Below are 14,704 nucleotides of genomic sequence, written 5' to 3'. Positions count from 1 at the left end.
ATTTGCTTATTTTTCATGGCAAACTTTATTAGAACAACAGTAGTATCTCCATATTGGTAGGCATGAAAATAAGGCACAGTGGATTGACACATTGTCTAAGTCACACAGCTTGCAGAAAAGTCCAGACTAGAAATTATATACCCAGGTATTCAGATAGTCATATAAACTACTCAAGAGAAATAGCCATGTGGGGAATGGCAGGAAAGCTCAAGGATTTCTGACTGTTGTTCTGGGAACCTGTTTATTAGTTCTCTATCCATCCCAGTGATTGGTCAGGTTGGCCTGAATTTTCAAACTGTAAATCATAAAAAAGAGGAAAATATTTTCAAATTATATTTTCAATAGTGTCAGAGAAAATTGGTTTATCATTCTGAGAATGAATAACATAAACATGAGAAGGTGCATCCCTGATGACTCTGAAGTACTGTAAAATTTCTCATTTATTACTGAGAAGTGATTAAAAAATGAAAATGAAAATTAAGAAAAAAAACTGGCCCCAATTTATATAAGAATTCACTTTACCAAGTATGACTCGAACCTCTCTTGGGCTGGGAATGCTGTCTAACTGGGAAAAAAAAAAAAAGTTTCTGGGCATGATGGTATGTGCCTGTAATCCCAGTGGTTCAAGAAACTGAGGCAGAAAGATCATGAGTTCAAAGATCATGAGTTCAAAGCCAGCCTTAGCAATTTAGTGAGGCGCTAAGCAACTCAGTGAGACCCTGTCTCTAAATAAAATTCAAAAAAGAGCTGGCTCAGTAGTTAAGTACCCCTGAGTTCAATCCCCAGTACCAAAAAGAAAAAAAAATTAGGTGAAAACTGATTCTTGGGGCTGGGGTTGTGGCTCAGCGGCAGTGCACTTGCCTGGCATGTGTAAAGCACTGGGTTCGATTCTCAGTACCACAGATAAGTAAATAAAATAAAGGTCTATCAACAACTAAAAAAATACTTTTAAAAAACTGATTCTTTTATCCTGACTGAATTTTCTGCAATAATCCTTACAAATTAAGAATGTGTGTCTCATTGAAGAGAGTGATGGTTTGGGGAGAAAAAAAAAGTCAGATCACAGCCTTGTAAACAGAGAAGGAGCTCATTTATAAATATACAAATACACATGTAGGGAAAAGGGTGGCTAGAAGGAAATGCACCAAAATATTAACAGCACGGAAAAAAAAAATCACCTGAGTCAACCCAACAGTCATAGCATCAGATAAGAGCTAAGTTATATTAGCTACAATTTTTCATACTTAATCTGGTTTACCCAATGCACCCAGAGGGACAATGGCTAATATAATAGGATTTGCCTCTCCCAGTGTTCCCAAACAGGGACATGATGTTCAGGGCTTACATGAAATTATTTGTATGTTTGTTTTTAAGGAAAATGAACAGGCAGAAAAGATCAACATCAGCCTGGCTTTCTTCTTGTATGACCTTCTCTCACTCATGGACCGAGGCTTTGTGTTTAACCTGATCAAACATTACTGCAACCAGGTGAGAGTTTCTGGGAGCTATTTCATGCCTTCTCTCTCCGATGTGCTGCTTGTTATGTTCATGGCCACGTTAGAGAGTGTGGCAATATGGAACGTTTCTCGAGTCTATGCCATGAACACCTTCCAACACACTAGTTTACTCGGAATGTTTCCAACCCAGTCAGCAAGTTCCTCTGTGGCAACCAAAATTTGTTAGTGATATGATTTGATTTCTCCAATTTAATATTTAATAGAAATTACATGACTGCATTTTTTTCTTTAATCAGGCCTAGTTCAAAGTAGGAGGTCTCTTTGTACCTGTTAGGGTAATTAATTAAATTGCTGTTGTGACATTTTGATGAAATCATATAGATTGAATTTCACTGAGCCTCAAAGCAAATATGTTATAATCCAAATACAGTTTTTCAATGTTATCTCTCAATTTTGTTTTCAGTGATTTCCATATATATATTTCTTTATTATTTTTCATTTGTTCTAATTAGTTGTACATGATAGTCGAATGCATTTTTTTTCTTTTTCTTTTTTTTATTGTTGGTTGTTCAAAACATTACATAGTTCTTGATATATCATATTTCACACTTTGATTCAAGTGGGTTATGAACTCCCATTTTTACCCCGTATACAGATTGCAGAATCACATCAGTTACACTTCCATTGATTTATATATTGCCATACTAGTGTCTGTTGTATTCTGCTGCCTTTCCTATCCTTTACTATCCCCCCTCCCCTCCCCTCCTCTCCCCTCTTCTCTCTCTACCCCCTCTACTGCAGTTCATATAGTCGAATGCATTTTGACACATCATACATGGAGTATAACTTCTCATTTTTCTGGTTGTACATGTTGTAGAGTTACACAAATTGTGTAATCATATATGCAAGCAGGGTAATGATGTTCAATTCATTCTACTATCATTTCTACCCCCATATCCCTGCCCTCTCCCCCCAGTGTTTAATGTAATTCTTCCTTCTTTCATTGTCTCCTGTAAAATGCTCTAACAATGGTAATTTAATAATAGTTATCGTTGCTACTCATCTCTTAACATATTACTACTCTAGCAACCACTACCACCATTATTGCTGCTGTCACCACGATTGCCACCATTGTCATCTCCTGCATACCCACCATCTTCACCATCACCACCTCCACCAATATCACCATGTCCATCAACATCACCTCTAAACATCATCACCCCCACCATCACCACCATTGCCACTTGGTGCTTTTTTTTTTAATTCGTCCTTTTTAGTTATACATGATAGTAGAATCCATTTTGACATAATTATGCAAGCATGGAGTACATCTTGTTCTAATTAAAACCCCAGTACCTCTCCTTCCCCCTGCCCACTCCCTGCTCCCTTCCCTCTACTGATCTTTCTGCCTTCACCCATAGTTATTTTTTAAATTAATTTCTTGTGGATATACACAATGGTGAGATTCAGTGTGGCATATTCATACATCTACATAGGAAAGTTATGTCAGATTCATTCCACCATCATTCCTTTTCCCTTTCCCCTGACACCTAGATCTTTGCAGTTAGTAACTTAGTTACTTTAAGTCCTTCAAATTACATGAATCTTCAACTTCCTTATTTTTTAAATTAAAGAATTCTCCCGTGTAGCAGTTCAAGAGATGTGGGGGGGGTGTGATTGAGTAAAAAGATTCAATGACAAGAAACAGTGGCACTCAAGCTTCATTGGGTGGCATGTGGACAGGGTTGCATGAGAGAAAAGGTCTTTCCCAGGACAAGACTGTCCAGAAGCTTACAAGGGGAACTAACCACTCCAAGGAGTAGGAAACTTCCAGGGGAGAGAGTGGGGTGAGGAGGCATGCCTGTCTAGGTGGTGTGGCTCTGCAGCACAGTGGGGGGTCTCTGAGTCAGAGGCGGTCCAAAGGACTGTAGCCACTTGGTGCTTTGGAATTACAAGGCTCTACCTTATCAATAGGAAACAGCTGTCCAGTGAGGTTTCCTGGGGTCTACAAAGCAGTCAGGTGCTGAAAGGCTAAAAATCTTCTTGTTAGATCTATTTTTCACATAATGGAATATGTAAAAATTCAAGTTTGGTGTGAGCTTATATGTTGGGTGTCAGTCAGGATACAAAACTCAGGAGCCAGTCTAGAGAGACTATCTTTGGCTTGTTTATATAACATCCTTCTCCAAACAAAACAAAGCTCATGATTTTCTAAAGGACATCCTAGTAATGAAGCAGAATGATAGAAGAGACTCCTAAGGCAATGTCAGAGTCCCAGAGCTTCGCCTGCCCTGCGGCAGACCATGAGATCCACCAGAGTTGATCACAGAGGAAATCCTTCATTCCCCTCTGTCCTCCTGTTCAGGTGTTCAGAATTCTAGGTCACTGGATGAATTTTGAATACAAGTTAATCTGTTTTCAAAACTTGAAGTCTGATGGTTAGAAAAGAGACCCTAGAACACAGCCGGAGGCCCTGTGCACACATTGCTATACGTGCGTTGTTGGTTTTCCTTTCAAAAAGAAAAAAGACAATCCACGGTAGGCATCCACCTACCCTGAAAAATGTATGTTTTAATTTCTTTTTACTCTGTCCTTTCTTTTCTCTTCACTCTCTTTCTCTTTCAAATTCTTCCACTTTATCTTAGCTGCCTTTTTCCTCTTCGGTTTCAACTTCCTAAGAGCCTTACATTGGGGGTCTAGAGGCCTGTGTTCTAATTCCAGCAGTGCCATTTGCCGCTTCTGTGATTTGGAACCACCAATCTTCATTGAGGCTTCCTCAGGGTAAAAAAGTCAGGCTGAATTGGACTTAATCAGGCTTTAACACTATGGTTCGTTGCTCTGTCTGCTGGTGACATCCATAGATATTGTCTAGCGTCATTGTGGCACACGGTAACCTCAAAAGGTTACTGCCCTCAGTCACAGTCAATGGTACACTACCACTAGGCTACATTTCCAGTTGTTCTTTTTCAGACAGGGTCTTACTAAGTTCCCAGGCTGGCCTCAAACTTGCAATCCTCTTGCCTCAGAAGTTACTGATATTACCAGTATGTTAACAACAGATAAATCTGCTACTTTAATTATTTGTCTCTTACAATGTGCCACTAGGTTAACACCTATCCCTCAAGAGAGTCACTGACACTTCGCTGTGGGTCCCCCAACCTCTGGAGAGAACGTGCCAGGAACTGCACCCCCTCCTCGTTTCTAAACAGCACTTGTACTTTCAAATTCTGATCACCCAACAGCTCTTTTTGAGTGACCTTAAGTGAGAAGTATGTGACCAAATTCTAATTAGTTCCATTTGCTGGAGGCCTCACTGGTCCAAAGTCAGGCAGGAGCGTTCATGGAAAGGAGACAGATTCTAGTCACTATCCTTACACAGAAGTTTTATTTTTTTAAATATTATAATGGCGTTAATCTGTTTTGAGAAAATATCTGTGGCTTGAGTCTATAGGTAAAATGCCCCGACAACATGCTGACTTCTCTTAAACTGGCTGAAGATTTAAATTACATAGCTCAGAAAATTGCCCTTAAAGTGAATGAAGACCATCCTTGTCTATTTGCAAGGATGAGATGCCCTGTGTGACTCTGCTGGGGCAAGAGGGTGTTCATGATGAAATACTGGGGGTGCAAGGCCCATCAGCCTCCACACCCTGCTTTGTCTATGGGGAGCTGCCCCTGATTGTGGGTGCTTCTGCTGTTCAGCTCGTCGGCAGGGAGGGAGGCATCTTCCAAACTGTCCCCATTGGCTACTTTCATTGCTTGTTTCATGATTTACTTTTTAAGCAAAGGTTTACCCTAAGACCTCTACAGCCCTCTTTCTTTCTCCCCCATTTCCTTTTCTTCCACTTTGGAGCAAGCTCCTTGTTTTGTTTTGTTTTGTTTTGTTTGTAGTTAGTTGATACTTTCCTAGGTACTTTGACACCTTCCTCTAAGGAGCTGGTTTGATGACTTTCCAATGGGGCTTTTAATCAGAAACTACAAGAGAACACTTGGGGCCTTAAGGTCACCCAGTCATATTCCGTTCATTTCACATGGCCCTGTGGAAAGTCAACTCCTTTCATTTAGTGTCTCAGACACAGTGGGGTTTTCGGTAAAATTACTTCTGTTACACAGAGACATACCTCAAGCTTAGGTTCAATATGGGCTTGCCAAATCGACAAAGTGGGGATCAGGGACGGGCGCCTCATTTGGGGCAGCTTGTAGGCTAGAATCATTAAGGGAAAGTCATGAATAAAAACTTACTTATTGGGCCTTCCTGTAATGCCGAATTTGCCATCTGTTGCCCTATAAGATTAATTTTTATTAAATGATTATCTTAACCTGTGGAGGAACGATATTACTGTCTGTCACCCTCAACTCCATTTATACTTCATTCTTCTTTTCATTTTCCTTTCCAGCTCTCAGCCAAGCTTAATAACCTTCCAACGCTCATTTCCATGAGGCTGGAGTTCCTGAGAATCCTCTGTAGCCACGAACACTACCTCAACCTGAACCTCTTCTTTATGAATGCTGATACTGCACCAACATCTCCTTGTCCCTCCATATCTTCCCAGGTAAGCAGTCAACTAAAGGATTTATTCAAGCTGTTTCATTTAATTAACTAAATTCAATCATGTGTTTTCTACAAATTTTGGTCTTATTAATTAGAAATAAAATCCAGTTATTCAAACCAAATCAGTTGATACAGATATGAATGGTGTGCTACTCTGAAGATGTCCTATCTTAACTAATAATTTATAAGCTAAATAATATGTTTTCTTCCTAGGCTCAAGGGTTCCTGATAAGGCTAAGTACAGCAAGGAATCCATAAGCTTATGAAAATTAAGAAACTTACAGAAGATTCTCAAATCTTCCTTTGTCTGATTTTGTCATAATTTTACATTATGCATATACAGGATTCCAAAATCAAATAAGTTTGGGAAATCTTGTGTTAACCAGGTGTTGTTGTTGTTTTGTTTGTTTGTTTTCTTTTTCTTTTTTTCCTTTGGCAGTAGACCATCCAAGAGCCTTTAGCATGTTAGTATAAATTGTTGATGTCCAAGGAAGTATGTGTAATGCACAGTGATTCCCAAAATTATTTTAACTGTGGAAAGCATTGTTCCCTGTAGATTTCTGAAGGGACTAATGTCCTCTAGAAAAATCTTAAGGAAATGCTATTTTATAGTCACATTCCATTTACAGGAAACAAACTAGTAGCTCAGGGCAGCTGACAAGATTTCTGAATCTTAGGTTCTTTTTCTGCTGCATATTCCTTTATACTGACACAAATTTGAAAACAAAACCTGAGTCCTCCATGGCAGATGGAATGCTGTATCTTGGATACCCACCATATTAAAGTGAACGGAGATAGATCTGACTGACAAGGAGCGATTTCAAATGTCTCCTCTTTATGCTACAGCTGCCCTGCAGGCTAGGTCCCAAGACTACCTTAGGCTCACCTTGCCCTTGGTCCTCTCCCCCAACATTTCTGACTGCCCCAGTGACCAGGCTCGCCAGAGCTTGAAGGAGTTCTCTTTAGCTGCTCTTACTGAAGTGTAACTGGGCTCCCTGATAAGAACACAGAACAGGCATTGTCTTGGACTGGTAAATCTGACATTTTCCTGCCTGACACTTCTTCTGGTTCCAGGCCCCTCAACTTCAGAGAGTGTGCCTGAGCCATCTTCAGAAGTGTTGCTGAATGAACAAGCCACAGCCACAGGACTGAATGCAGTTCTCATTTCTTTATACACATTTTATCCTGCAATTTTAATCCTTAGCTTGGATTTCAGGTGGGAAGGGGCATTGTCCATTTTTCAACAGACCCTGAGAGCTTCGTCTTCATCTTTCCCAGTTGGCAATCCTCCATCTGTAGGAACAGGAAAGCAAAGTAACCATGCTATATCTCTGTTTCCTCACCTGTCATGTGAGACCTATTCACCGGGAAGTACTCACAAGGCCAGGCCAAAGCAAGCACTCCATACATACTAGCCATGGCTATTTTAATTACAGTTCTTTTTTAAAAAAAAAATATTTATTTTTTAGTTGTATTGGACATAATACCTTTATTTATTTATTTTTACGTGGTGCTGAGGATCGAACCCAGGGCCTTGTACGTGCTAGGCGAGTGCTCCACTGCTGAGTCAACCCCAGCCCCTAATTACAGTTCTTTTTACTCATAAAATTGTCATTTGCTTTTCTGTAGAATTCAAGCTCCTGCTCCAGTTTCCAGGACCAAAAGATTGCCAGCATGTTCGATCTGACTCCAGAGTACCGCCAGCAGCACTTTCTCACTGGGCTCCTCTTTACAGAACTGGCTGCTGCATTGGATGCTGAAGGGGAAGGGTATGTTTCTGACACTTAAAATGGAACATAATGCAAAAGGGGAAAAAACATACTCCAAAATAAGGTTTACAGTTCAACTTCTTTTTTAAAAATATTTTTTATAGTTGTAGATGGATATAATACCTTTATTGTGTTTATTTGTATGGTGCAGAGGATGGAACCCAGGGCTTCACACATGCTAGGCAAGTGCTCTACCACTGAGCCACAACCCCAGCCCCAACAGTTCAACTTCTTGTCCTCAGTGAAAAACTCTACCATTCAACAGCATCCTTGTTTTGAAAAAAAATGGCTCTCATGGGAATGTAGAAAGGCATGGACAGGGAGGAGAACCACAAAGTGACTTTTTTTTTGGTACTGGGGATTGAACTCAGAGGCACTTGACCAGCCCTATTTTGTATTTTATTTAGAGACAGAGTTGCTTAGCCCCTCGCTTTTGCTGAGGCTGACTTTAAACTTGCCATCCTTCTGCCTCAGCCTCCCACGCCGGCTGGGATCACAGGTGTGCCCCATGGCGCCCGGCAACAAAGTGACTTTTTAAAAGTCACTTGTTTATTCATTCAGTGGAATTTACCAAGGAAGCTCTGCTTAATGAGCTCCCAACGAATGAAGTTGGGTGGGGGTTGGGGGATTGAGCCCAGGGCCTTATGCGCACTAAACATGTGCTCTACCACTGAGCTACACACTCAGCCCAAACAAAGCCATTTTAACAAAGGTGTGAGCACTCAAAGGCAACAGCAAGATGCTGCTTAGCTCAGTGCTGACAAAGGAAGTAACTGCTGAGAAGGCAGTTGCCCTGTATCTCTAGTAAGCTTCTCGTGGTCAGGCCTCGCCAGGCTAAGGAAGATGCCATAGGATCAGGACTTAGCGTTCTTTCACCTCCTCTATGTCTCAGCACCCAGGAGGTATACGGCAGTATCTGGCCTTGATATTGGTCCATGGCTTCAATTCCATATTGTTTTGACTGTAATTAAATTACTCCCAATTTTTTCACTAGAATTTTTTACCCTATAACTATAGCAACAAAAAATACCCTGACACATATGCTGATAAGGTGCTGAGAAGAAAGTTGGAACACAAAGGATATTGCTTTCCTATGCAAACATGCCCAATTTCCTAATTGTCCTTTGATACATTTCTTTAAGTGGTTTCTGAAAGTAATCTTTTGTATTTACTTTAGCACTAGGTGTTACACTCCATTCTGTCTTGTTGGAAATAGCTCTGACATCTGTTTTTGATTCCTTGTAAAATTGTAGCTGTGATCTTACTAGCAAAGGGGTAGAGTATGTTCAGAGACCATCTTGTAATTATGCTTAATCAGGTAGATACATTCTTCAAACACATAACCCAAGTACCTTTTCCACCCCCTAGAGAGAAACTAATTAACAGTGTCACTCTTTGGCAACACAATAATCCCTGATTGCTGAGTTGTCAGTTACACTCCTGGAAAGTTATTAGAAATACTGTCAGGACTCTACCATGTGGGCTAAAACCTCAGAAAATTTTTTTTTTTCCTTTTACAGAACTTCCTATTGATCAGTGTTTTCTTTTGCTGCCAAAACAATTAATAGACCTACCCATCTGTGGGGCAAGAGCCGATGGGACACATCTCAGTCATTGGATCCCTATAAGCAGCCTCAGCTTGTTTTCAGTGGGTCTCCCTGGAACTCTTGTGCCTGGGTGTATCCACAAGTGTCCATGCATCATTAATGCCATGGTGTTTTTCAAGCATTTGGAAATTGCTTAGCATCTTTGTGTTAAGCTAGCAAATTGTAGTGCCTTATTCAGAACACGGCCCACTGCCAGGACCACAGACTAAGATGGTAGTCAGAACAAGAACAGCTTCTCAAAGGCAGGTTGTAAGAATCTGAGTCATTTGAAAATTCAGTTAATATTTTCTATCTAACCCTAGATTCTGAAATAGCATATTTTAAAAATTTTAAAAAGCGTATTTTAAAAATGGAACTTCAAAGGTTAGCTCCCACATACTAGGTTTTTTTTTTTTTATCTCATTTACTTTTTATTGGGGTATAATCCATATGCATTAAAAGGCTGCAATCTGAAGTGTAATTAACTTTCACATATGAACACTCTTGGGTAACTACCAGCCAGACAGAGATATAGGGTGTTTCTAGCACCCCAGGAAATTCCCTGTTGCCCCCTCTCAGCTTTAGTCCCTATAAACAAACATTGTTCTGATCTGATCTGTTCTACCAGAGACTGGTATTTACTGAACTTCACCTTCTTTTACTGAACATTATACCTGTAGTAGCCTTCAGTATATGGTTGTATATATCAGGAGTTCTTTTTTGTTTTAGTATTCCTTTACATTACTATACAACAATTTTTCTACTATAGACAGAAGCATCCACTTGTGGCTATTGTGAGAAAGGTTGATTTGAACATTCTTCTGTGTGGCTTTCGGTGGACATTAGAGCACATTTCTTTGGGGATAAATACAACCTACTTTTTTATTATAATTTTAGTTTTTACTATTCCTAAATAGGTAAATATCTATACATGGTTTTAATAAAATGTCAAAAGAATATATACCAAACTATGAAAAGAAGGGCAAATGAAATCCAAAGCAAGCAGATGGTAGGAAATAATCAAGATTACAGCCAAAAGTAATGAAATAAAGAAGAGAAAAACAAGAGAGGAAAAATCAGCATAACTAAAAGCTCATTATTTGAAAATATCAACAAAATTGACAAATGTTTAGATAGGCTAACCAAGAAAAAAGTAAGAAAACTCAAATTACTAAAATTGAGACTGAAAGGACCTGGGGAGATGGCACACACCTGAAATCCCCAGAAACCCCGGAGGAGGCTGAGGCAGAAGGATCACACTTTCAAGGCCAGGCTGAGCAACTTAGTGAAACCCTAACTCAAAATAAAAATTTAAAAGAGTTGGGGATGTAGTTTAGAGGTAGAGCACCCAGGGTTTAATCCCCAGTACAGAAAGAAAAGAGAGAATAAAGGAGAGAGAGAAAGAGAGAGAGAGAGAGAGAGAGAGAGAGAGAGAGAGAGAGAGAAGAGAGAGAGAGATCACTATTTTAGAGAAATAAAAAGGATTTAAAAAAATACTTTGAAGAATTATACACCAACAAATCAGAAAATCAGATAGCCTAGTTTAAATGTGCAAAATCCTAGAAAGACAAACTGCTTAAACTGACTCCAAGAAGAAACAGAAAGTCTGATAGATCTACAACAAGTAGAGCTTGAGCTAGCTAGTGAGTGAATAAATAAATAAATAAATAAATACGTCTTAGGAAAAAGCGCCCAGAACTAGGGAGTTTTACTAGAGAATTCTACCAAATATTTAAAGAAGAATTAACCCCAATCCCTTTTTAGACTCTTCCAAAGAATAGAAGAGGAGGGAACATTTCGCAGCCCTTCCTATGAAGTCAGCATTACCCTGTAACTAAAACCAGGCAAAGACATCACAGGAAAAAAGATTTTACATCATGGAAAATTAGGAGTTATCCAGGAGTGGGAGATAAGTTTAGCATCTGAACGCCAGTTGATCTAATGCATCACATCAATAGAAGAAAAGAACAACAACCCTCCCCCCCAAAAAAAAAACCACAATTATTTTGATAGATGCAAAAAATGCATTTGATAAAACCTCATATCCCTTCCTGATAAATACTCTCGGCAGACACTTTACAAATAAAAACAAACAAATAAAACCTCCTCATCTTGACTAAGGGCCTCCGTGGAAAACCCACAACTAACCTGATATTTATCAGTGAAAGTCTGAATGCTTTTCTCCTAAGATCAAGAACAAGACAGAAATGTCCATCTTTGTCATTTCTAGTCAACATTGTGCTAGAAGTTATATCCAGGGCAAAAAAGGCAAGGAAGTATAATAAAAGACATTAGTATTAGAAAGGAATATTGATATTAGAAAGGAAGACGTGAAACTCTTTATTCGCAGGTAGCATAATCTTGTTTATAGAAAATCCTAAAAGAATTCACTAAAAAAGCTATTAGAACTAATGAGTTCACTAAGGTTGCAGAGTATAAGATCAATAATACAGAGATCAATTGTATTTCTATACACTTACAGTAAGCAATCTGAAAATGAAATTAAGAAAACAATTCCATTTAAAATAACACCAAAAAAAATAAATAAATAAATAAAATAACACCAAAAAGAAGAAAGTACTTAGGAATAAATTAAGCTAAAGAAGTACAAGACTTGAACACTGAAAATGACAAAACAGTGTTAAATAAATAAAGATCTTTAAAAATGGAGGCATATCACATATTTATGAATAGGAAAACTTCAGATTGTTCAGATGGCACTGTTCCCCAAGTCCATCTACAGAGTCAATGCATTCCTCCCGAAATCTCAGTTGGCTTCCTTGCAGAAATTAATAAGCTGATCCTAAAATTTGTGAGGAATTTCAAGTAACCCAGCATAGCCAAAACAACTTTTAAAAGGAATTTTAAAATTGGAAGACTCACACTTACCACTAATCAAAACTTACTGCAAAGCAAAAGTACTCAAGACTATGTAGTTTGAAATAAAGGTAGACATAGGGCAAATTGAGTCCAGAAATAAATCCTTACATTTATAGTCAATAAGGTTTTTTTTTTTTGGGGGGGGGGCATACCGGGGATTGAACTCAGGAGCACTCAAACACTGAGCCACATCCCCAGCTGTATTTTGTATTTTATTTAGAGACAGGGTCTCACTGAGTTGCTTAGCACCTCACTTTTTGCTGAGACTGGCTTTGAACTCACGATCCTCCTGTCTTAGCCTCCCCAGCCACTGGGATTACAGGCACGCACCACCACACCCTGCCCTAGTTTTTATTTTAAGACAGGGTCTTGCTAAGTTGATCTCTTGTGATCCTCCTGTCTCAGCACCCTGAGTCGCTGGAATTGCAGGCATGTGAGCTTATAGTCAATTGATTTTTGAAAGGGTGCTTAAAACAATTAAGGGGAGGAGAGGAGTGTTTTTAACAAATGTTGCAGAGACAACTAGATATCCACATTTAGAATAATGAAGTTGAATGTCTACCTCACACTATATACAAAAATTAATAGTGGTAATAATTATTATCTAATAGATCAAAGACCTCAGTGTGAGAATTAAACTATAAAATATTTAGATAAAATCATAGTGGTAATTTTCATAAACTTTGATTGGTCACTAGTTTCTTGGATTTGACACCAGAAGTGTACCACCACACCTGGCAAGAAACATCATTATTCTGGGGCTGGGGTTGTGGCTCAGTGGTAGAACGCTTGCCTCGCATATGCGAGACCCTGGGTTCGATCCTCAGCACCACATAAAAATAAATAAGTGAAATAAAGGTATTGTGTCCAACTACAACTAAAAAATAAATATTAAAAAAAAGAAATGAAGTTCTCATGCTACAACATGAGAAACTTGAAAACATCATGATAAACAATGGATTCAGGATTAGAACAGTCTGCCATTGGGTTCTAGACACTTGTACCCACAGATTCAGGATTAGAACAGTCTGCTACTGGATTCTAGATACGACTACCCTATTTTGCTTAGTTTTCACATTGTCACCTCATTGCTCAGGAGTGTCTTGATCACTTTTTTTGTTTGTTTGTTTAGAGCATGTTGCTCAGTTTTCCTTCGCTGTAATCTGTAGCTCTCCGCATTGTGCCAACAGAATCAGCAAAGTGCAAAGGAAAGCTGTCAGTGCCATCCACAGCCTGCTAAGTTCACATGACCTGGACCCACGGTGTGTCAAACCTGAAATGAAGGTCAAAATCGCTGCCCTTTACCTACCTTTGGTTGGCATCATTTTGGATGCTTTGCCACAGCTCTATGACTTCACAGGTAAGGACCCCTTGTGTTTCCTTCCTGGACTGATGAGGGGCCCTGCCAAATGCCCACTCCCCACCCAGAATAAGTCTCTGTTGTTAGCTCTAGTGCTGGTACTCACTCTTGTATGAGTGAGGCTTCATAGCTGTGGCCTCCAAACCTTCTTAACTCAGGTCTCTATTAATTAAAAAAAGACACATAACCATATGTATGTTTTGTTCAGAAAGTACTTGTCCATTCATTCATGTACTCCTTGATCTGCTAGTGTATGATGAACTCTATAACTACACAGCACAAAGCATGATATATAATAACAGATCTATTGCCTTTGGACATCACTGCTGTAATGCCTTGTATGAATTAGAGAACATAATTTTTTGGTTTTGATAATGTTAGCAGGTCTTACATAATTTCTATGTGCTATTTACTTCATTATTTGTTTAAAAACCCAATTGCCTTAAAACACAACAGTGAATTATGTTATTTCTAAAATTTGAGTCTGCTTTTAGAACTTTAGCACAAGAAATGTTGTCTACACTTTTTTCTCTGAAAAACTGAAGATCCAAATTGCTGTTGACAGGTCCAATTGGTTTTTAGTGAACCAGTTGATGTCAGGTGCTTTAACATACTTTTCCAAAAATTGAAGGAATGGTCTCTGTATGTGACTGGTAGCATTCTTTAAAAGCAGCCTTTTTTTTTTTTTTTTTTTTTTTTTACACATCCACATTTTTACAAAATGCTATAATAGAAACTGTTGTATTCTGCTACCTTTCCTATCCTCTACTATCCCCCCTCCCCTCCCCTCCCATCTTCTCTCTCTACCCCATCTACTGTAATTCATTTCTCTCCTTATTTTTTCCCATTCCCCTCACAACCTCTTATATGTAATTTTGTATAACAATGAGAGTCTCCTTCCATTTCCATGCAATTTCCCTTTTCTCTCCCTTTCCCTCCCACCTCATGACTCTGTTTAATGTTAATCTTTTCCTCCTGCTCTTCCTCCCTGCTCTGTTCTTAGTTGCTCTCATTATATCAAAGAAGACATTTGGCATTTGATTTTTAGGGATTGGCTAGCTTCACTTAGCATAATCTGCTCTAATGCTATCCATTTCCCT

General features: G+C 39.0%; 1 protein-coding gene across 4 annotated transcripts in view; it reads left to right on the top strand.

Moving 5' to 3' along the window:
• Nucleotides 1-14,704, top strand: part of Dock8 (dedicator of cytokinesis 8) — a 214,902-nt gene that overhangs the window by 152,603 nt on the left and 47,595 nt on the right. For 3 of the 4 annotated variants that reach the window (XM_076846035.1, XM_076846037.1, XM_076846036.1), the window contains 4 exons: nt 1,375-1,488; nt 5,855-6,010; nt 7,639-7,778; nt 13,435-13,604. In XM_076846035.1, the coding sequence (XP_076702150.1) occupies nt 1,375-1,488; nt 5,855-6,010; nt 7,639-7,778; nt 13,435-13,604 (580 nt within the window). The remainder of the gene's footprint in view (nt 1-1,374; nt 1,489-5,854; nt 6,011-7,638; nt 7,779-13,434; nt 13,605-14,704) is intronic. The other variant, XM_076846038.1, reaches the window with a different exon arrangement.

This window comes from Callospermophilus lateralis, chromosome 2 (genome assembly GCF_048772815.1).
Source record: "Callospermophilus lateralis isolate mCalLat2 chromosome 2, mCalLat2.hap1, whole genome shotgun sequence".
Lineage (NCBI taxonomy): Eukaryota > Metazoa > Chordata > Mammalia > Rodentia > Sciuridae > Callospermophilus > Callospermophilus lateralis.
This window is presented reverse-complemented; position numbering and strand designations above follow the sequence as displayed.